The 24,191-nt window shown below is 41.8% G+C and overlaps 2 protein-coding genes across 2 annotated transcripts in view; one reads left to right on the forward strand and one right to left on the reverse strand.

Annotated features, from left to right (window-relative positions):
• Positions 1-2,886, reverse strand: part of STT3B (STT3 oligosaccharyltransferase complex catalytic subunit B) — a 107,538-nt gene extending 104,652 nt beyond the window's left edge. The window contains exon 1 of the mRNA XM_025461088.3: positions 2,105-2,886. Coding sequence (XP_025316873.1) covers positions 2,105-2,418 — 314 coding nt within the window. The 5' untranslated portion in view covers positions 2,419-2,886. The remainder of the gene's footprint in view (positions 1-2,104) is intronic.
• A 489-nt stretch (positions 2,887-3,375) lies between these two features.
• On the forward strand, positions 3,376-23,079 carry LOC118352028 (uncharacterized). Its single transcript, XM_035704756.2, has 8 exons — positions 3,376-3,587; positions 15,417-15,667; positions 16,547-16,781; positions 17,897-17,943; positions 19,943-20,005; positions 22,052-22,124; positions 22,222-22,333; positions 22,801-23,079. Exons 2-7 carry the CDS (start codon positions 15,463-15,465, stop codon positions 22,253-22,255), a joined length of 657 nt encoding a protein of 218 aa, XP_035560649.1. The 5' UTR covers positions 3,376-3,587; positions 15,417-15,462; the 3' UTR covers positions 22,256-22,333; positions 22,801-23,079.
• Positions 23,080-24,191: the final 1,112 nt, after the last annotated feature.

Consider the following 24,191-nt stretch of genomic DNA (forward strand, 5'->3'; position numbering starts at 1 on the left):
GGTGCATATACACCTTTAAATTAGTGTATATGAATAAAGTTCAAATTTCATACCTTTAACTAAAGGACAGTATTTCTGAAATGTGTTTCTATACATGAAAACATAGAAGTGAAAGAAATTTTCACATGGATTAAAAAAAGGTTATGCTCTCCAAGCATATTCTTGAAACTTGAAAAACATCGACTTTTATAATTCTCTGCCATACTTTAAAAAAAATAGAAAGGAATACTATCTGTGAAGCAACCTGATTAAGACTTCATAATTACAATCCTCAATTTCAATAGTAATTTTTGGCTGACTTGATGCAGATTTCTAATCTTCCTTCAAAATAAGGGAAAATAAAAATCACCTTGTATCATTCAGTTGTGAATTTTTCTGCAATCTTTAATTTCAGCCTCAAAGTTCTTACTAAACAATATCCGGCCTTTACAAAAAAGATATTCTCTGCAGAAATAACTATTCACAATTTTTGTTACCCTTCATGTTGGGTCACCATGCACTTCTGCTGCTGTAATCTAAACAGGCAACTTTCTCTTTTTACACTGTTCAGTAAAATATTAGCAGTTTTCATTTTCTGGTTCCAATTTCATTTTTATCTAATTTGCTTAAGTGTTTCAAACCTAGACTCAGAACACTGTATCTCGTTCCTAAGGCTTCACAGTATTTTCTTCTATGATTTCAAACAACATAAAACTCATTTTTTTAAGTGTTAGAAAAAAATTAAAACCTCTTCAAGGATAATGTCCCAGTGATCAACTGTTGACCTAAACCGAATTCTCCATGAGTGGGGGCCTCTGTTGTATTCAATAGATGATGCATTACCAATTTCTCTATCTATAACAGAACTTCTTCCTATCTGGTATTTTAATACATAGGTAATTCACTTTCCCAAATATTTATAATCCATATATTAATGGCTCAAGAAGATTCTCTCTGTATTCAAATGAAAAAAACAGATATCCTAAAGTTTAGTTAAATCTACTTGTAAGGATATATGATTAACTCAAGGCTGACAAGGGGGTCAACACGAATCAAGTAGTGCAAAAGGCATAGGCTCAGGTATAAAACAAAAACAAACAAAACCCAAACAGGCTGGCAAAGCTGGGGAAAAATTTAAAGCCATCTTCCTATCTACACGGTTCACAGACCAGTGCAGTGCCTAAATTAGCTAGCGCTCTTTATAGGTTAGTTCCCTAACACATTCAGGTCATTCCGGCTGTTCCGTGCAACTTCTGGATTATAACCTAAGGCTCCCCATCACTGTGGCAGTTTGTTCTCTTATCCACAAACCTTCCTGCAGAGACCAATAAAGGAACTAATGCCATGCTTTCGGATATCGTGCCTCACACACCTCGGGTGACAGTTGGGCTACCGGGGTGATGGTCTTGCTCTCAAAAGCAACACAACATAATCGGGGAGCAGTGAGGTGCTTACTGAGTGCACTCAGGGGCCTTGGAAAAAAGCCACTCCTGAAAATACCTAACGTCAAATACATAAGAGTGCCTACCTTTCAGATCACTTTCGGGGATATTATTTCCCTTCCTACACCGCCGCGCTCGCTCTCTTTTCCCCTTCTTGTGTAGGAGAGCAAAAAAGGAGGCACCGTAAAGGCGTAACACTGCGAGGCTGGGCAGACGGGCTCCGGCGCATCTGGAGTCACCTCCAGCCGCCACAGGGCAACCCCTGGGCGATCCCATCTCCGGCAGCAGAAACGCGCCGGTCGAAAGGAGAGAACGCGAGAGGCGCGGGCGGGGAGGCGGGGAGGCGGGGAGTCCGCCCCGAGTCGGCCGAGGGGAGACCCGCGGGGGCCGGCGCGGCCGCTCCGGACTCAGCCAGCCGCGACCGCGGCGGGGGACTCGGCTCGCCGTCCCGGGGGGCCTCTCGGGGGACCCCGACGCCCCGCGTCCGGCTGCGCGGGGGAAACTTCGGCCCCGGGCGGGGGGCGCGCGGGGAGCCCCGGGACCCTGGCGGCGGCGCGGGGCCGCGTCCCGGACGAGCCCGGCGGGCAGAGGCGCGGGTCCCGGGGCGCCGCGGGCCGCGGGCGGGGGAGGGGGAGGGGAGGGGACGGGAGGGGAGGGGAGGGGAGGGGCGGCGGGGCACTCACCACGGGTCGAACTCGTGAATGATGCTTTCGAAGCGGATGACCGCGAAGAGGCGCGAGCTGAAGCCGGCCAGCCAGGCCAGGAAGAGGATGGTGAAGGAGAGCAGCGACTGCCAGCCGGCCGGCTGCGACAGCCCCCCGGACAGCCCCGCGGGGGCCGGCTTCGGCGGCGCCACGCCGCCCGCCGCCTTGTGCGCGCACTGGGCCCCGGGCCCGTGGTGGCCGTGCCGGCTGTTCCCCAGGGCCATGAGGCCGCTCCACGGGGACGAGTTGAGGGACGACTTGTGCTTGCTCTCCGGGGCCGAGGGCTCCGCCATGTTGTGCCCCGGCGGCGGGTCTCGCTCCTCGCCGCCGCCGCCGCCGCCGCCGCCGCCGCCTGGTGCGAGGGGTGCTGGGCGGGGACCCGGAGGAGGAGGAGGAGGAGGAGGAGGAAGAACGAGGAGGAGGAGGGAAGAGCGCCGCGCGCTCCCGCCCTCAGCGCCGCGCGGCCGGGGGACAGGGGGTGGAGGCGGCGGCGGGGAGTCTCCGCCTCAGCAGCGGCCGCGGCCGCCGCGCTCTCAACTCGGATGGCCCTTGCGCCCCACTAGCCATCCGTGTCCCCCGTGCAGCTGCGGCAGCGGCGGAAGCCGACGGGACGAGGGCGCCAGAGAAGAAGCGGCAGACGGAGGCGGCACCACAGCGCCGAGCAGCAATGACATTCCCCCTCGCGCCGCCGCCCGCCCCGCGGAGAGGAGCAGGAGGAGGGGCCCCCGGAGGCGGGGCGGAGCTGGGCCACCTCGGACTCCGCCCCCGGCCCGACAGGAACTGGCCCTTCCACCTGTCACAATGCGACAGGTCCGTTAGGGGGCGGGCCCGGCGCCGCGGCGCCAGCCAATGGGGGCGCGAGCTGGGGCGGGGCTTCGCCCAACCGCTCGCCCCGCCCCCCGCCGCTCCCGCCTCGCGCCCGTGCGCCCGGAGCGGCGGTGCTGCGCGGCTACGGCTTCATTGTCAGTTGAAAGACGCGGTTTCGCGCGCCGGTGGTGTCGGCTAGGAAGGGTGCTAGGCGGCTCCGCTCGCTGCATGAAGCCGAGCCGCGACGCGGGGTCGGAGGGTGGTCGACAGCAGCGGAGGCAGCTCCGTCAGAATCGGCTTAAGGGAGGCGAGCGGCGCCGCGCCGGCCAACCGGGCGCTCGCGGGCTCGCGGCGGTCGTGACTTTTAACCCGCTTTGCGCGGAGCGCCCGCCACGTGACCGAGCGCGCAGGCGCGTTGCGCTCGTCTTGCGCGCGCGGGGCTGGCCGGCGGGGCTCGGCCTCCGGGGCGCCCAGCGCAGCCTGCGAGAGCCGCCGCCGCCGCCGCCGCCCGGGTCCGCCCGGGTCCGCCCGGGTCCGCCCTGCCCGCCTCCCCGGGGTCCTGCTTCCGAGGTTGCGAGCGGAGGCAACTCCGCCGGCGCTGGAAACTCTCCGGAGCCAGACGACGAGCTCCTAAGAGACCCAGGGGGCAGACCAAGTGCGACTTTTCTTTGGCTCTTTTCACCTCTTGTATTTTTCAAATTGTTAAGGTTGCGTTTGTTCGCTGGAAATGGGAGCAGATGCAGCGCTTCTTTGTGAGCGGGCTGCATGCAATCCACGGAACCAGTGAAACTTTGTGTCCGCTCTCCCTGAACTCTCTTGAGTGAATAACAACGGGTTGAAGACGCCTGTCCGCAAATTTTTGCAGGTCCTCTGTTGTATTTTTAGACCTTCCTCCCCTTTCTTCCCTCCCCCACCCCCCCAAGAAAGTGCCACCGGAGACACTAAATTCAAGGCAGAATGAGTTTAAACGTAAGTGGCGTCGTGAGCCTCGAGTTACCCTAAGATACACCCCGCCCAGGGCACGGAGCTTTGATTCCCTATTTTCCGTGTAAAGTCATTGTCCGTGCTATTGGGGTGAATAACGTGAGCTTAGAAGCCCGTGTTCGCGTGATATTATAAAAGAACTCAGTTATGAAGTCATTTAAAAAATGTAACACATCTAGCAAACTTAAACATTTAGAGACTGTGGTTAAACGGTAGGTCTTTTCAAAATGTTGGATAAATGAACGAGTACGCGACTTAGTTTGAGATGGGTCTTTGAAACTCATGGATCCTTTTAACCTGCTAAGTGATGAACTTTTCTCAGGTCTCCTTACAAAAAATAAATAGTTTCATTAAGGAAAGGATTGAAAAGGTTTCCAGAAGCGGTCATTGCCAGTAACAATTTAATAGCTGATAAATTTGTGGAACATCTACATTATAGTGAGAATTATCATAGGGTATTCACTGAGCCCTGTCGTAGAAGGGTCACATGCTCTTTCTCAGAACCCAAATGGAATAGGCTAAAATGCCAGCATTTAGAGTATTGATGCCCATATTCCATGAATATGGATATTGATATTCTATCAATCTAAAATGAACTTTATATTTTTATTTTGGTATTTCTATTTTACTATCTTTTGTATAGATACTATTAAGCTATATATACACTATCTTGCTTCCTTTTTGGTGTTGTTTTTTTTTTTTTTTTTTTAAGATTTTATTTATTCATTCATGAGAGACAGAGAGCGAGAGGCAGAGACACAAGCAGGCTCCCTGCAGGGAGCCCGAGGTGGGACTCCTCCCGGGTCTCCAGGATCAGGCCCTGGGCCCAAGGCAGGGCTAAACCACTGAGCCCCGCCCCCGCCCCGGGCTGCCCTCTTTTTGGTGGTTTAATCGCCAAAGTCTTGGTCTGAAAAGCGACAAGACTCCGTTCCAGTTGCATATTTTTGCTTACAAGCCATGTAGCGTTCGCCAAGTCACCTACCTGGGTTACCCCTTATACTCATAAAGTCAATTGTTAATATCACATGAGATAGCTTATCTGAAAATACTTTGAAAAATTGTTAAGAATCACAAGCAAATGCAGCTTAGCCGTGAGTATTAAAGCAGTAGGGGAAAAACCCTGTTATTCTTGGTCTTTATTCACTTACTAATACATTCAGCAAGTGTTTATTGAGCTCCTTTATGCCAAGCACTATGTGGGCACAGGATGCAGTAGGGAACATGAGAAATGTGGTTCCTTCCTCACAGAGCTCACCAGCCAGCCCTAGGGAAATGGGCATTGAGTAAACCACCGCCTTCCTAAGTACCAGAATGAAACGTGACAAACATTATCAAGAGAAACACATGGAAATTTGATCTGCACAAGATGAGACTGTTACCCAGAGAAGCAGCACTGGGAATGAGGATAAAATGACCAGGGGAAGAAGAAAGGAAAGAATTACCTAGACAGAGAAGCACAAAGGCTCTGCTTTGGCTCCTGGGAGGCAGGTACAAGTAACCCAGAACATGGCCAATATGGCTGCAACTCAGTGGAACTACGTGAGATAGGAGTTGAATAAATGGCCAAAGAGTGTAGGTCATGTTAAGAGATGTTTTTTTTTTTTTTTTTTTTTTGATTTTATGATAGTCATACACAGAGAGAGAGAGAGGCAGAGACATAGGCAGAGGGAGAAGAAGCAGGCTCCATGCACTGGGAGCCCGATGTGGGACTCGATCCCGGGTCTCCAGGATCGCGCCCTGGGCCAAAGGCAGGCGCCAAACCACTGCGCCACCCAGGGATCCCTTTGTTTTGTTTTAACCAGAGACTAGTAGGGAACCATAAAGAGATTTAAGCAGAATTTGGTATGTATGAGATGGAGTGAGAGAATTCATCAGCTGTGTGTTTTGAAAAGATTAAAAAGAGTGCAATGTGAAAAGCACGTTGCAGAGGGGACCAATAAGAGATCTCCTCAGTCCATCTGTGCCAAATCTGAGATTTCAGATATTTTGTAAGGAATGAATTACAAGGAACCACTAAGGAATCCATAAAAATAAATTGCAACATGGTGAATTCTCAATTTCCAACCCATCAACATAGAAAAGTGACTCAGTTCATGCTTGAAGCTTGAATGTGTTGTTTTGACTCTGCACTTGAGCTTCTTGATCCTGCTAAGTGTTTTAGATGCTGAAACTGGGACAGGAGGGCCCAGAGAGGAAGGGATTTTTAGGGGCGGTAACAAAAGAATGGAATCTGGAAAGGGACATAAAGTAAGGACAGGAGTGACACAGAGTGCAGAGAAAAGTGATGTATGATACAATTGAAAAGTGTGCCTGGCATTGGCAATCAGGGTTTCACCAATTACTTTGGCAAGGTCAATTTTAGTGAAGTGGTAGGGAGCAGGAACCAGATGGCAGCAGGTGAGGAGGGTTTGGAAGCTAAGGATGTGGAGGCCAACCTTTTTAGAAGTCTGGCCTTTAAAGCACACAAAGAAAAGACAAAATGACTGATCCTCAGTTCCTGGCTTTTCCCAATAAGGTCAAGAAAAGATTTCAGTGCAGATACTGTGCCTCAGAAATGGCACAGGTCTAAGAAAAAGTTTCATTCTCTTAGAAACAACATGACACATACTCTTGCACTGGGCACTGGGCATGGTAGGGAGCTGCCAGAGTCTGGCATATGACTGGCATTTGTAAATATTTGGTGACTGAAGGACTTCTCTACCATGAAGTCCAGAGAAAGATAGTTGCTGGTATTGATTCCATTGCTCAAACATGTCTTCGGGGTTTCCATCTTTCCACTCTATGCTGGATTGTCTGTTGTCAACTCATCTTCACCCCCTTCTGTGGTCTCCTTTGCATTGCTTGGGAGAAGCTGAGAACAGTATTTCCCAGGTCCTCTTCCCTGTATGGTTCCATGTTAGAGTTTGAGAGGAACCCAGTCAAGATTTGGAAGACAGAAAAGAGGGGGAGGTGGCTTCAGACAAATGGAAAAGAATGAGCAAATGTGCGATTCACAACATCTTTTTAGCTGCTGTGAGAACCACTTACACCATTGTCGTTGAGTAAGACAGACATAGAGTAAGGGAGGTGTTTTGTTTTTTTTTTTTTTTTTTGGAAATGATTGGAAAGTTTTTGAAAAGTACCTGTTTCAGCCCTTTAGGTTGAAGTTTTCAAGGTTGGCTTCCCTGACCCTGACTTTTAGGAAGCAACTTCACTGATCTTAGTTTCCCTCAGTCTTCCAACATTCATACAAAAAATCATCCCTATACTAAACCCTTTATTTCCGAAATACCTAGAATAGCTCTGTTTCACCAGTTGAACCTAATAATACACATTCAGTTCTCTTAGTGTGTTGGTTTTCATTCCTTTGATTGTTGCCTGAAATTTTTCATTCCTTTTTATGGCTTCATGGTATTCCAAAGGATGGTTGTACCATACTCACTTAATCAATAGCCAATTCGTGGGTGTTTGGGCTGTTTCCGATCTTGTGCAACTACAAATATGGATACAATGAATAGATTTATAAAGAAGTGATTGTTCCCAAGTGTAGGAGTGTTGGTTGGAGAAACTACTGTAAGGGAAATTTGATATAAGCATATTTGGAATTTCAATAGATAAATTGTCCTCCATGTAGGCTTGTATCAATTGCATTCCCACAATGTGTGAGAGGCCCATTTCCTTGGGTCTCACCAGCGGAGTGTGTAAAGAAACTGTGGGCTTTTTGCCAACAAGTGAGGTGTAAATTGGCAGTTTTAATCTGCATTTCTCTTACGAGTAAGTAAGGCCAAGGGTATTTGATTTTATATTTAAGGCAATCTTTTCACATCCTCAATGAAGCAGAGTTGGCATCACTGATTGTGTATCTTTAAGCATAATTATTGGAGTAGTATGCTCCAATGTTATGGAAACCATTAACATGTATAGTTTTATTTGCCAGTTGCTCAGAAAACGAGGTCATCTATATTGAATTCATGCAAATCTGTTCTTAAAAAAAAAAAAAAACCTCTTCCGTTCAATTTAGCATATCCCCTAGATTATCTATTCTAGATCATGTACTTCATGAAAGTACTTTTGAAGTAATGAAAGGATTTTTTTTAATGCTTCATTAAGAAATTCAAGTAGAAATTTTCTAAAGATAGTCACTGTTAGCAAAAGCATCCCCTGATAGAAAGGTGATTCTTCATTTTGTTTTAATATCATGAAATTCTGTGCCTTCCTGATATGTAGCTAAACTGTCCATTTCTTCCTAAAAACCTTATAGGAATAAATGAGTAAATAGTTACTTTAGCAAATAATATTTTCTTTCAATGTGTTTCCATTACAATTATAGTGATTCTGATACAGTATTATCACCCATCCCCATACATTTGGGATATTTTTTATGTTAACCCAAGAAGTCACAATAACTGCCTTATATTTATAAGAGAAATTTTTAAATTATGTTCTTATGAAATAAGAATAATGCTCAAAAAAGGTCATAAAATATGAAGATACTATTATTTCACCCTAAAGGTGTCAGAAAAACAGGAAACTTGAGCTAGAGGCTCCATCTTGCTTAACAAAAGAATTTGATATATACTGAGCTTCAGAATTTGTGTATACGTTTTTTTAAAAATCTCCTCACTTCTTTCTATTACAAATCATTGATATTTCGAATGTTTAATTTAAACTCAGGTACAAAAAAAAAATAAAAAATAAACTCAGGTACAATAAATACAATGCTGAAGCAATGTATTCCACTTAATAATTACAACAAATTCATTTACTAGGGAATTAGAAGAGATTTTGTTGGTTATTAAATTAGTGACACAATGGAGAACGGAGGGCACATTAGCTGGAAGGTATAAAATTGAAAACTACATTATAATTTTGAGAATAAAAACAAAATTAAAAGGAGCTGAAGGGACATATTAATTAAAAATAGTTGAAACATCTAAAGCATTGTAAATGCATTTATGATTGGGGTGTTGATTTTATTTCTGAAAGTGTGGGTTTCTTAGGCTTTCAGTTTTCAACAAACATTCAACAAATGGATTGGAGGTACCGGGTAATGGATGTATTGAATGGATTCACGGAGGGATAAGGGAGACCAGAAGACATCTCTATAGCTACACAGCCAGACCTCACAGCAAACAAGAAGTTATTTGACAACATACAGCATTTGTGGTGGATCAAGAAAACTCTGCTAGGCCAATGGAGTGACCTGTCTGTCATCTTCCTTGCACTCAGCAGCAACCTACACCATGCCCTCTCCATATGCTGACTTCACTGTTCTGTGTTGGTTTCCATTGTGACCACCTCTCTTGTCTTTACCCTCTAATTCATTCACTATTCTTGTTCTCAGAAACTCTTTATGCATGCTTTCTTTTAACTCCTACAGCTTTGGGACTTCTACTTACAGCCGTCTGTTGAAAAATTCTGTCTTCTCGTGAAATCTTTGCACATCTGCCTTAGATCGGTTTCCTCAGAAGCAGACCCTTAGATGAGCCTTTGTGTTATTTTTTGGTAGTGCTCTCAGGATTAAGTGGTAAGGGAAGAAGCCAATCAAGGATGCACTGTCAGCAAAGTCCAAGGAGGGTCCTTCAGGATAACCCCTGGATAGGTCCCAGGGAGCTTGGGAGTGTAAGTTATGCCTCTGACATCTAAACAAGAGGCAAAGACCTGAGGCGCTGCAACTTCCACACCTGTGGCTTGCTGGGAAATGAGCCAAGGCGATGCATGAGCTTCTAGGCACTTCTGGCTCTCTGGTTATTTGAAGGGAAAGTTTGGGACAGAAACACAGGCACATGGTAGAGGGGGACCTGCAGGTCTTGGATATGGATGAAGCACTGCTTCAGCATCCCTCTCACATTCAAATGTGGCTCAGATTGCAGTTCCCTGAAAGAGACAATCTGCTGGGTAAAGAAGTTATCCTCCCTTGTAGGATGCTCCTATTGGACTGCTCTACAGGCTCACTCATTCCATGGACTGTTGGTTACATCTAGACCAGTCACATTTCTCTGGTCTTGTCAGTTGCAGCTCAGGTAGGAGGGCCACATGCTACAGTGCCTGGTCACCTAGGTACACGGTCACCTCCAATAGGTGGCTATGACTGACAGTTATGCCAAGGCTCTTAAAAGAGAGCAGAGTAACTGGCCTGCATCTTGTACCTTGCATGGTCTGTTCCAATACAGACTAGTTCATCTTGTTTGAGTTTATTTGCACCTAAGTGCATACTTGTTACTTTAATTTTGTGTTTTGTGGGGGTTGTTTTTTGTTGTTTGTTTTTTTTGGGGTTTTTTTTGTTTTTTGTTTTTTTTGTTTTTGATCAAGTGTATCTTGAAAGCAAACCACCATTTCTTAATCTCAGATTTGATTTTTTTGGATGAGTAGGAGTTCTAAATAGTAATTACTACTCATGTGCAGGAACAGGAACAGGTGCTTGGTATTTTCTTATTTAATTTACTTCTGACAATATTTCTCAAAGCAAGACCCCACAATACATATATTATAACCACCTGGAGTGCTTATTATAAATGTAGATTCTTGTACCCTACACCCAGTATGTCTGGGGCATGACCTATGAGTCTGCATTTTCAATAAACATCCCAAGTAATTTGATTCACTTTGAAGTCTGATTACCACTGCTTCATAGTATAGGTATTAGTCACATCATTTTACTTTTAAGGAAACTGAGGTTTTATATTTTTTTAAGATTTTATTTATTTATTTGACAGAGCACAAGCCTTCTCCAGGGAGAAGGAGAGGGAGAAGGAGGCTCCCTGCTCCTAGGAGCTCAATCCCAGGACCCTGGGATCATGACCTGAGCCAAAGGTAGACACTTAACCGACTGAGCCACCCAGGCGCCCAAAATTGAGGTTTTAAAAGGCTAAGAAATTTATCTGAGGTCATATACAACTAACACAGAAAGTGTCTTGAAAGTTCTTTTCCATAAAAGGAAGTTTTCACTGATGCTATGTGAAGGTTTGCTTGCTTGCAAAAATGTTTACTATCAAGGCAAATTTCAATTGTAGTCAATACAAAATTATGATTTGAATATTTCTATATTCCTATCAGGAAAACGAACAAACATCTGAGTGCAAAGGAAGTAGTCAAGCAAATCTGTGAAGCTAAAAGTGAAGGGGTTGGTAAAAGAACATCATCAAGAGATTGAAGTGGTAGTTCAGCAATTTTGTTCCAGACATAGTGATAGTGTATGTTTGGTGGGATGCTGGGAAGGTTCAACACCTCATATTTGAGCCAGGAATGCTGTACTTTATGTAAGATAACCTGAGCATACACATGGAATTTTGAAATGTTCTTTTGACCCAGGCAAGAATGCAGGAGGTGGATGCGGTGGAAGTTCTTCCTATTTAAAACATAGCTGTAGACTTTGCATGCCAGGCCTTGACCATGTACAGAAGTGGCCACATTTCTTGGTGAAGTGTGGTTTAAAACATTTGGCAGAGTAATAGCAATCAAGGATTGGCTTGCTTGTAGAAAGGTGGAAGGTAGTAAAAATCTGATTTCCTTGTGTTTCATTGCCCATGAGGCATTCTTCTATGGAAACCAACTTAGAGATACCCTAGGAGGTAACAGGCTCTGGTCCTAAACTTTGCATATTGAAGCCAGAAACTGCTCTTTCTACTAAATTCTTCTTTTTCACTATATGTGTTGTTATGGACTGAATATGTCTTCCCCATATTCATATGTTGAAGCCTTAACTCCCAATGGGATTATATTTGGAGAGAGGGCCTTTCAGGAAGTGGTTAAGGTTAAATGAAGTCATAAGGGTGGGTCTGGTGTCCTTAAACCAAGAGGAGGAGATGTTAGAGATCTCTCTCTCTTGTGCAGACCACATAGAGAGAAAGCAGCTTTCTGTAACCTAAGGAGAGAGATCTCACCACAAACCCACACTTCTAGCACCATGATCTTAGACTTCCAGTCTCCAGAACTGTGTTGAAAATGAATTGCTATTGTTTTAGCAATCCAGTTTTGGAAACTGTGGGAGCTAAATAGGATGTGTACTGAGCACAACCTAGATGATCAATATATTTTTCTTTAGGTGACTTTCTCTACTCTAGAGTAGTCACAAACATTTTTGAAATGACAGAATCTTAAACTTATAAGATTCAACCAGATTGTATAAGGAAGTGGCTAACATATACACAGTCATTTCACCTTACCCACTGGAAATATGTTCCAAGACCCCCAGTAGATACATGAAACTGAGGGTGGTCCCAAACCCTATATATGCTATGTATTTTCCTATACATACATACTTATGATAAAGTTCAGTTTGTAAATTAGACACAGTAAGAAATTAACAACTAGTTATAAAATACAATTATCACAATATACTATAATAAAAGTTATGTGAATGTGGTATTTCTCTCTCAAAATATCTTATTGTATGGAACTCACCCTCCTTCTTAGGAGGGTGATGTGAGATGACAAACTGCCCATGTGATGAGATGCAGTGAAGTGAATGATGAGGGAACGTAATGTAGTGTTGGGCTATTGTTGACCTTCTGACCATATGTTAGAAGGAATATCATCTTCTTTCAGACCTCAGGTGACTGTGAGCAGGTGAAATGACAAAAAACAAAACTGTAGATAAGGGAGAACTATTGTATCTCATTTATTTAGGAAACTTAGGACCTTTACAAATACCCAGAATTCTTTATGGTTTGAATTCTCACTTTACTTATATTCCAAAATCTATTAGCATATAAAAGAAGCATTACAGATTTTTTTTGTAAATACTTCATACGAATTTGAAGACCACAACCCTAACATTTTTTCCTATAAAGAATCTAATTCAACACTCATTTTATAGGTATATAAAGGTCCTAGAAAGGCAAAGGCAGGTCCTAGAAAGGCAAAGTGACTTGTGAAAGACACAGAACTTATTAGTGGCCAAGCCAGGATTTCCACCCAGTTTTAGTGATTGCTAGTATATCATGAATGCCTTCCAGTTCAATGCACTAAGTGCTATATTACAAATGCAAAAAGTTTTTATTACAAAATATGCTTCAGATTTGTAAGATAATACATTTGAGAGGGAAGTGTTATTTTGAATGTTACTTCTTTCTTCTTTCTTTCTTTCTTTCTTTCTTTCTTTCTTTCTTTCTTTCTTTTCTTTCTCTTTCTTTTATTTTTTTAGATTATTTATTTATTTATTCATGAGAGACACACACACACACACACAGAGAGAGAGAGAGACAGAGATATAGGCAGAGAGAGAAGCAAGCTCCCAAGAGGGAGCTTGATGTGGGACTTGATCCTAGGACCCTGGGATCACAACCTGTGTTGCAGGCAGACACTCAACCACTGAGCCACCCAGGTGCCCCTAAACATTACTTTTAATAATAATTTGGGTAATAATAATTAGTCTGCTACTGATACAATAATGCGGCATAACAAACAACTCCAAAATTTAGTGACTTATGACAAGTATTTATTTTCACTCATGGACCTGTGACTAGTCTGTGATTCCGTTGGGCTTAGCTGATGTCAGTTGAGCTTAGCATCAGATATGAGGAAGGATGAGGTCTTCTCCATTTATCTCTTCAGTTTCCTTGGACTCAGTTGCTTTTCAGTTCTCAGGGCAGATATCAGAAGCTCAAAAACCAAACCAAATCATGCAAACATATTTAATCCACTGTGTAAAAAAAAAAAATCCACTGTGTAAGGTCTGCTGTTGTTTCATTAACCAAAATAAGTCCTACAGCCAAGTCCAACATCAATGAGTTGGGCCTGGATGTATGACCAGCTCTCCTGAGATCATTGCAAAACCTCAATGGCAAAGTACATGGAAGTATAATTATATTACAGAAAAAAGATGAATTGAAAATAACAATCTAACCTATGAAAAATGACACTTGCGGTTTCTGGTATTAGAATATAGTTTATAAAATGTACTTTATATAATTCTGTGCATCAAATTTATGAGCCAAAAGTGAAAATAAATTTCAATATGCTGTATATAACCTCTTCTTTAAGATAAGGAAACATAGAATTAATGAAAAGTTCTATATTTCTTCAACAAAATATATGTCTCCTCTAAAGAGTGTCTGCTTTACCTATATGCAAGGCTTTGTTTAAATGACAAAAAAATATATTTTGATTGTAAACTTGTCATTTTGGAAAAATTTTAATTATATGAGGAGTTTTAATGTTTAAAGTGTGTAAACCTAAACTTCATTTAATCTTGCTTTAAAATTAATTTAATCATTAACACAAGAATTAGGTAAAGAAGAGTTCTGAATCCAAGAATATGGAATTTAGAGGCAGTAAAATAAAGAGGCCAATACAGAATCCAGAAAGAATGATAGAGAAAAAGCTGTAGAACTCCAAGAATGGGAAGGAACACCATATAAAGTCATGTTATCCAAATTTTAACACCATCTAGCCAGAATTAGACACTTTTCTTTTGGGCTACCCAAATGTCACTTCTAAAAAAATTCTGTTTTTAAACTGGATTAAGAATAAAGATAACTTATGAACTCACTATAGTGAAAAACCCAAAGTTTGTTTGGGTTTCAGGTGCAGCTTGATCAAGGGCTTTGAACAATGTCCCTAGACCCCAATTTCTCCATCACTACCATCCACTTGCATTCTTATTCACTTCCACGTTGGTTCCATTCCGAGACATGCTCTTCCCTTGTAGTTCAAAATAGCTGCCACCTCTCCAACCACATCTTACATTCAGATGAGAATAGAATGTTATAATCTTTTTTTTTTTTTTCCCCAAAATTCCCAGCGTTCTCATTGCATCTGCTCATTGGCTCTGAGCAAACAGTATTCCTATCCTTGAACCAATCACTATGGCCAGGAAACTGATAATTGCCTTATTGGCCTCAAGTCCATGCTCCATTCTTGATTCTGGAACTTGATTCTGGAGCCCCACCAGAAGCATGCTTGGTTGAAAATGGGAAAAGATTTCCCTTGGGTTATAGTTAATAAAAGACAGGAGTGTGGATGCTGGGTGTACATTACAATCCTGTGATGTGTTGTACTGAAAATATTCTTCAGTTGTTTTATAGTTATAAGCAATTTATAGGAATCCAGTGATAAGCCCTGCTACGAAAATGTCCTTCACATTCTTTTTTTTTTTTTTCACATTCTTTACACAATATGTCACTTGAGCTTTTCTGTGACTTCTATGTAATATAATACTGAATAATGACAATAGCAACCATTTATTGAATAAGTCCTATTTATCAAGCACGCCAGGAGCTCTCACTTAATCCTCATGTCAGCTCCTCCAAAAAAAGCATTAGTGTTTATATTTTAAAAAATAAAGAAATGATGCTTGGAGAGGTTAGCCACCTTTTCCATGAATATGTAGAGAACCTGGTAAAACTTGTGGACTATATTAGTTAGATAATATCAAAGACAAATTACTCTGAACTCTCAGTGGCTTAACACAATGAGGGTTTATTTCTTACTCATGATTCACATCCAAGTGGGCTTCTGAGGGCCTCTGCTTTGTGTGATTACTCACAGACCTAGGCTAACTGAGGCTTTACTTTCACAGGGCTACAGCATCTGGAACAACTGGCTTTCTCCATCACCATGGCACCATGGCAGTTGAACAGCCTGGAGAGTCTGTTTTTCAGTCCAGAAGTGGCCTGCATTATTCTCACTTGCAACCAATAGTCAGAACTAGTCACAAGGCCTTAACTATTACTATGGGCATAGAAAGTGAAGGAGAGCATGTGGATATTCAGCGAGCAGCAAGTATCCTTACTCCAGAGGCAATCCCAGATCTTTCTGACTATAGAATGGGTATTTTGTCCATTAGACCCTAATTTCTCCTGCGTCTAGCTACCTATTATTTCATTGTTTTAAAATACCAATTGTTAAAGATTTTCCTTATAGAAAATGTAGAAAACAACACAATGGTGACAGTGGTATAGTGATCAAGAGCATGGGCCTTAGAACCAGACTTCTTGAGATCATATCCTGGCTCTCTTTACTTGCTGCATGCCCTTAGATGAGTTATTCATCTTTTCTGTGTTATCAGTGTTGTCCATCCGTTAAAGGGAATAATAATGATGTTTACAATAGGGTCTACATAACAGGGTTATAAAGATTAAATGAGTTGATTGAAATAAAGCATGAGTACAGCACTCCATAGCATGAGTGCTCAATAAATTGCTATTCACTTTGTAAAACTGTTTCTCAGCTGTGAGATGTAACTTCAGCCAGAAAATTTGGAAACAGGGGCCCTGGGTCACAAAGGCAACCACATGAGAGGGAATAACAGAGCAAACCTCAAACTGCGATTGAAAAAAACAACTCAAAGGTCAAGTTCAGTTGAAAGGGGGTAAGCAGGTGGTCTTTTTTGGCAAAAGCAAGTGCATGTGTGCACATTTGTGTGCAAGGCACAAAATGTAAAGCAGCAAGTTTGACAAGCCAAGTATGAAATTCTAGCTTGATAATCCCTCCTCATGTATCCTGTAGATAATATAATATATTTGGACATGGTTTCATATGTTTATGAATCAAGAAATAAAGCCAAGATTAGAAATACAGATTTTATTTAACCTGCTCTCATTTCACACACATGCACAAGAAATATATTTCAATCTCTCCTTGGCTACTAAGCCCTGAAAACAGTCCAGAGACGCTTGATACTTCTTCAACTCATTCCTTCTTTCCTAGACCATCTCTCTGGGGAATGTGACTTCTCAGTGGCTCTGCACAAAATTCAGGAGCACCATGAACTCTTAACTCTGTCCCCTAGGGGTATAGGATTGAAAACCAACAATCAGCATTTTGCCCAACTGGTCAGAGCAGCCTTCTACCACCTGTTAGCATCTGTTGGACACACGGGACTCCCTTTCATGTCAATGTTGAGAACACAACCAAACATTGGTGAGAATAAAATCTTTCCCAGGTATGCTAACAAATCTGAAGCATTAACTTTAAATTAAATTCATTTCTGCTTGAATTCAGTTTTTGTCTCTCTAAATCTCGAGCGCTCAGTGAGGTTCATGAGTTCTCAAGCTTACTACGAAGCATAGATAAGAAAGCCCTTAAGACTCTGAGTGCACTTTAAAATTTACTTTAAAAAAGTAAGTACTTTTGAAACCAGAAATTCAAATCTTTCTATGTACATTATTTAACAAAAATAATGACCAGTTAATAGTAACTTCTATGAGTATAGTAAGGACCTTAATTTAGTTTTCCTCTATTTTTCCCTATTCATCTTTGTGTCCTTTAAATAAAAGAGATTTATTTCATACTCTACACATAATTATGGCTTTGTGCCTTAGCTTTAGTACTAGGAGATGCCTCCTTCCATCTCTACTTGAAAAGAAGGATCTATAATTTCAGAGGAATAGTTAAGGATCTTGAAGGCAAAGCGCTTAAGTACAGATTATATAGTAGACACTGACCAAATATTGTTGACATTAAGATGTATACAGGAATTCATAATGCTCAGACTAAGTGGAAGAAAAAGCCCTGAGAGCTCCCAATAAGTTTAAGAGGTTTTTAATTAACTTTACAGACCAGGATTAAAAGTAAGGAATTTATTCAATTAATATTCATGCCCGTCTAAACCAGATATGGGACATTCTCACCAAGTCAATGGCACATTTATTATTCTAGTTTTGTTTGGGATGCAGGTTGAGCTATTTGTTTTCCAAACAATAGCCTGTAAAAATGAACTCTGTCTTTTAATAACTGTTGCTGGCTCTCCACATTCATTTCCTTTGCCAAGTTGTATACCTGATATACATTTTAAACAGCGGGTCACAAACCTCCTTTGAAGTCATAAAACCCACTCGAGGTCAAGAGGGTACATAGCTCAGGCCCATTTTACCCAGGGGCTAAGATGCTGTTGTAACGATGCAAGTAGACAAAAGCGATGGATTTTACATGGGAATCTCAGCAACGCACAACTAAAATTTTGGCTTCTGTGTGTTGATGTCCCGAGTATAAAAAAACAGTAATATACCAGGCCTCCTTGTTTCTCTTATGTTGATGGTTCCCATTCATCTTCCTTAGAGATTCCAAGCCACTTGAGGAAGAGATGGTGAAGAGAAGGAAAAGAGGTATGGAAGGGGAAGAAATAAGGTGATATAATTATGGAAGAAACATTCAGAAAGACAGAAGCGAGAGAGAACTCTAGGGAGCAGGAAAAGTTGGGGGAAGGAATTTTCTATAAATACTGTTCCAAATAATCGTAGTAACTAAGAACAAAACTACAACTAACTATAGCTGTGAGATATCAAATGCTCGAAAACAAGAGATTTATGTGCCAAGGGGAGAAATGCTGCCCATGTATTGACATTAGCAGAGGAGCTTTTTGCAAGAGCAAAATCTGGGAATCGGACAGCTACATGTAGTGTCAAATTGTCATTTCTTTTCTACCTTGATGAACATTTTGTTATTTTTACACGATTGCTAACCAACAGAACCCAGGCTTAATTTTTTTTTTTTTTTTTTTTTTTTTGCAAATTTTATAGCTGATTTCTGTACTTTTACATTTACTTGTATTTACTTTCTAACTTTTTATCTGGAGAATCTAAATATGTAGTAAAGAGCTCCCGTGTACTCGTAACTCGGCTTCCTATATAAGGCTAGCATCTTATATAATCATACTATAATGAGTAAATTATTTTATAGTTTCTGTAGGTTAGGAGTTTGGGCACAGGCTTCATCAGATCCTCTGCTTAGGGTCTCACAGGCTGCAGTTAGGTGTCAGCGAGGCTGCAGTTGTGTTTGGAGGCTAGACTGGGATGAATCTGCTTTCAAGCTCATTCAAGTGTTGGCAGAGTTCATTTCCTTGAGACAGTAGGACTGAAGACCCTGGCTTCTAGCTGGATGTTGCCTGGATGCTGCCCTCAGCTCTTGCATGTGGGCCTTCTGAAAGGGCCACTTAATTCTTCAAGGGCAGTGAGGAAGAGAGATCTTGTGAGTGAGCAATGTGAAGTCTTATATAATGTGTCAGGGTCACAGAAATGACATCCCATCATCTTTGCCATAGTCTACTAGTTATAAACAAGTCAAGGGCCTGGGATTGGACAAGGGCATGACCACTTAGGTTGGGGACCATGACTAGCCACCATGGACTCTGTCCCCCAAAGTTGTCATGTCTCCTTAATCTCCTCTAATCTGTGGCAGTTACTCAGTCTTCTTGTCCTTCATAACCTTGACACTTTTGAAAAATAACAATCAGTTATTTTATTGGTTTTGTGTACTTTTCACCATTGCATTCATGAAGTTATTAAAACATTTTTCTCATTGGGGGCCTGGTTAGCTCAGTCAGTGGAGCTTGCAACTCTTGATCTCAGGTTGTGAGTTTGAGCCCCACTTTGGGCATAGAGCTTCCTGAAAAAATAAAATAAATTAATGTTTTCCTCAGAGAATCATGATCACACACTTATCTTTTACCCGCCCCCACCCCCCCCCAAGATGACACCATCACCTAATAATGTGACTCTTTGCTTTTGTTTCTTGGGAGATGTTGGGGAACAGATTATACCAAAAGTAATGGATTATGTATAAAGTGTTGTGAGCCTAGACAAATGATCATATCTTTGATAGAAATCAGAAAGTTAGGGAAAAAATCTAGTTGGGAAACAGAGTGAACATTTGTTGTTTCCCCTCTGGGAAACCTCCCTGATTTTCAGTCTGTGCAGTTCAGATGGAGAGAACTCCACTCAGCTCCAGCAGTGGGCACATCTGTTACACCTGTCAGAGCCCCACGCCACAGTGATTGGTTCAGGGATTGGTGCATGAGCCAATAAGAGCTATAGAAATGTTCAAATGAAGCTCTAGGGCTATGGAGAAAGAGACAGGCATAGTAAGCTACGGGGTTCACATCATAGGATATATACCTGGAACTGTGGTAAAGCATTCTGCTATGTGTATTAATTAATATTAGGTTTTGCTGTGAGACAGAAAATCCAAATATACAATCATTTAAACGAGATAGAAATATATTTTCTCTAAAAAAATGGAAGTCTGGAGGTAAGCATTTCAGGGTTACATGTGACTCCAAGGTCATCAGAGAATTGTTTCTTTCTCTCTCACTCTAATCCTTGATAGCGTGGCTCGACCTGATGGTCCCAGATGGCTGTTTGAGCTTCCAGGCTGTGAGGAGGAGGAAGGGTAAAGAGGGATCCTTCAAGGACATTTTCTAAAAACTGCTCATGACACTTCTACTTATATCCCATTGGCCAGAACTTAGTCACACTGCTATGTTTAACTGCATTAGAGACATGGAAATATAGTCTTCATCTCAGGAGGCGGTGTGCTCAGCCACATATTAGAGTTTTTATTACAAAAGAGTAAGAGGGAAACACCTAAGGGAGGAAATGAGCTTTCTTTGCCCTATCCCTACAAAAGGAGAGCCTGAGAGTAGAGTCCATCCTGAAAGAACAGAGTTGAAAAATGAAAATAAATCAGTGTTGCCCTAATGATTAACTTTCAACCTCTTGATCAAGCTGTACCTGAAGGCAATACCCTGCTACTTAAGTTAATAACTTTCCTTCCTCCTTCCCTCCCTCCCTTCTCCTCTTCTGTTCTCTTCTGTTCTCTTCTGTTCTCTTTCTTTCTTCCTTTCTTTCTTTCCTTCCTTCCTTCCTTCCTTCCTTCTTTCTTTCTTTCTTTCTTTCTTTCTTTCTTTCTTTCTTTCTTTCTTTCTTTCTTTCTTTCCTCCTTTCTTCCTTTCTCTTTTTTTCTGCAACTGAAAACAATCTTGATTGGTACCGAAAGGAAGGTTTCCCAAAGAACTATAAGGTCACCTTTATTCCTTTGTCCTCTCAAACTCTCCATTGCCCTCACAGTTGCTCAGAATGGCAAACTCAGAATGAGTTTTCCTTTAGATCTCCTACAGGCCAAATTATGCATCTCCATGCTCCATTTACTTTCAGCCTAAAGGAAAGGGAACTTCCTCTGTTTCTTAGAACTTGCCTTCTTGGATTTGGTTACAGTTTTTAAAATATGTTGGCTTGTAAATGAGAAATCTCAGCACTACCTATTCTAGATTATTTATTTATCTTTAGCAAATGCTTCTTGGAATTCTTTTGCTATTCAATAAAAATTCCTCTATCAGATAGCTTGGCTGCATAACCACCTCCTTTTTCTTGATTATTATTTTTATTAACATTAATAATATTTGTGGGAATTAGAGCTTAATGGATTTTTTTCCTGTTTGTCTGAGAGTCTTGCCATAATAGGTCTCATTTTAAAGGGTTTTAAACAGTTAGTCAACGAGACAGCTTTTTTTTCTTTCCTCTTTTAAGTAACTTTACTAATAGTTTTAATTTGTCTAGACTGTTCCCTTGGCATCTTTTTCTCTGGGTCTTCTCTTTGGAGCAGAAGATACAAAACATTAGCTTTAGAGGCTTTCCTATCAGATTCTGAAAACATGGTTTTCACTTAAATTATCATGCTTCTCTGTACCTACTTATATCAGTAAAGTGATTAGAAGTGTCTACCAACTGCAATTCTCAGGCTATGAAATTCGGCTTTTTGAATTTAAATTATATGGCAGCACCATATGGCCAAGGAAAAAGGAGTGCTTAATTTCTTATCTAACAGAGAGTGCCTCTCAAGCAAGGGAAATTGCCGTCACAGTCCAAGCTTCACAGGCTCTCTGAGGCTTAGCATTACCTGCTGCCTCCCAAAATACACACATACAGGATTTTCTTACGCAACTGTGAGAAAAGTTACTACAGCCCAGCAGAGTTGAGGAGAACCCATCTGAGTCAGCTAGTGCCCATTTTCCCACAACTGGATGCTGAGGTAGCCATGAGTACAAAGTTCTGGAAGTGGGAGAACGCTGGGCATCTTTCACTTACATATATTTTTTAAAAATATATATTTAACCTGGGGTAGAGCCATGTTGCAGAATATCACTCATTTCCCCCAGGGCATTATATGCAGTTGCTACCAGCCTAATGCAGTTATGCTTGGGAACACCATGGAGACTCCTAAAGCTTCTAAAACACAAGGTCAAATTCTACAAATGTCCAAGTATGAAGGGGAGATGCTGCTAATTTATGATTATGGGGACTCTTCTCTTTGAGTCTGTCACAAATTAATTGAACTGAGGGAACCACACATCCTCTTTAGAATTATAAATGGGATCCTAACATTTTAGAGTCTCTGCCATTGCAATGACTGAGTATTCTTTCTCTCACATGACATTAGGGGACATCTTATTGCCTGATGAGATGGTGAACTCCTACTTATCGCTTCTTAAGTTGGTGTCAGGACAATTCAGGTATTAAGGGGTGGTGATCTCTTTCATCTAGCTTGCATATGAATTCGGCAAATTCTTCTCTTCTAAGAGGTACTGGCTATCTCCTTTTGCCCTCCAGATCTACTTCCCACCATGCCTTCTCTTCCTGGTGATTGACCTGGATGGGTGAATCCACATGGTCCCTGACCCGTGGCTTCTGGTTGGAGTTGTCCCGTGGCGAATACTGGCAGGTGAAGTTGGGCTACTTATTCCCCTGGCATCCTCTCTGTGGGGTCACTAGTGTTGACCCACAGACGCAGCTCCTGCCAGGTGGCTCATATGTCATAATTCTCTCTCTCTCTCTCTGATTTCTGGTAATTTCTCTCCCCCTGCCCCTTCAGGCTCTGAACCTCCTCCCTGTTGTTATTAGTTATAAATATTACACTAGCCATTGTGGTTTCCCTTGTCCTGCCCACACTTTCATAAATAATCCATTCTTTAAATTCCCCTCAAATTACTCATTTTCAGTGTACCTTGTTTTTCTTGTTGGAATCCTAAGTGATAAAACAGCTTTTTCTTGATTTGCCCATTTTCCCTTCTGACTTTTTCACATGAGCAGACTATTATAGTCTTTCCTTTTAAGTGCCTATGAGAGACCACTATATTTGTTTGCTTATATTTACTCACCTTTATACACTGTTGCCCTTCTCATTTCCAGAAGATTGTGATGATACTGTGTATTTGCTGGGTTTACCCTAGTCTGGACTTGACTCTACCCACACAAGAAATTGGAGAAAACCTTCACACTGGCTATTTCCCATCATGAAGAGAATCTTTAAAAATAGATTTTGTGGAATTTAGTCTCTTAAAAGTTAATTTGACTGAACCTGTGTGCCATGGATAAAACCTCAGAAATGTAATATGCATTTGCTTGGTGACATTGAAATATCTACTGTTTTGGTTAGCACAGATTAAACTGTGATTCTTTTGAAATAATTGTCTTCTTTTTCTTTAAATGCTTCCTTTGAAGATGTTATTTATTTATTTATTTATTTATTTATTTATTTATTTATTTATTAGAGAGTGTGTAAACAGGGGGAGGGAGAAGAGGAGGGTGATAGAGTGGGGGAAAGAATCTAAGCAGACTCCATGCACTGACCTTGGAGCCCATCATAGGACTTAATCCCACAACCCTGAGATCATGACCTCAGCCGAAACCAAGACCCAGATGCTTAACTGACTGAACTATGCAGGCACCCTAGAATAATCATCTTCTTATATAAGATAGATAATTTCTTCTCTTAGGTACCATTGCCCTATAAGAAAAAAATAAACCGACAACAACAAAATACTAATGTACTACACTTGTGATAAAAAAATGATCCAGGGGTGCCTGGATGTCTCAGTTGCTTAAGTGACTGACTTGATTTTGGCTCAGGTCGTGATCACAACAAGTTCGTGAGATGGAGTCCTGCATTGGGTTCTGCATTTAGTGCGGAGTCTTGGGATGCTCTCTCTTCCTCTTCCTCTGCCCCTCCCCCCACTCGTGCTCTCTCCCTCTCTTTCTACCTCAAAATAAATAAATAAAATCTTTAAAAAGTGATCCAGATATAGGTGTTAATTTATAGGCTATTCAAAATTGGGATAGATTATTCAAGACTGAATTTTCACTACATAATTTTTAGTACAACTAAAGTATATGGTGCTTTAAAGTAGTGGTAAAAATGTTTTGAAACCTAGGTATTCTGATGTTAGCTTTGGGCCAGGATTAACTTTTACCCACAAAGAACAAAACAGCTTCTCCTCTACTGCATCTCTCTGCCAATGAGATTGTTCTGGGCGAGGAAATGCCCACTGTGCCTGGGATTTAATGTCCCAATAGCAACCCTCATCCATGTAAGGACAAATATCCACATTTCCTCACCCCTTTTGGAGAAAGGACAATTCTAAGACATTTTCAATGCAAGTGTTTGGCAGGTCACCAGCAGGATTGAGCCCCTGTTGCCCAAGGAAGTAACATACTCACTAACGTACCATTTATTGGTTTCCTCCCTTCCCGTCTCACTTCCACACTCACTGTGCTTCCTGTGATCACCTCCCAGATAAACT

The sequence above is a fragment of the Canis lupus genome, chromosome 23 (genome assembly GCF_003254725.2).
Source record: "Canis lupus dingo isolate Sandy chromosome 23, ASM325472v2, whole genome shotgun sequence".
NCBI lineage: Eukaryota > Metazoa > Chordata > Mammalia > Carnivora > Canidae > Canis > Canis lupus.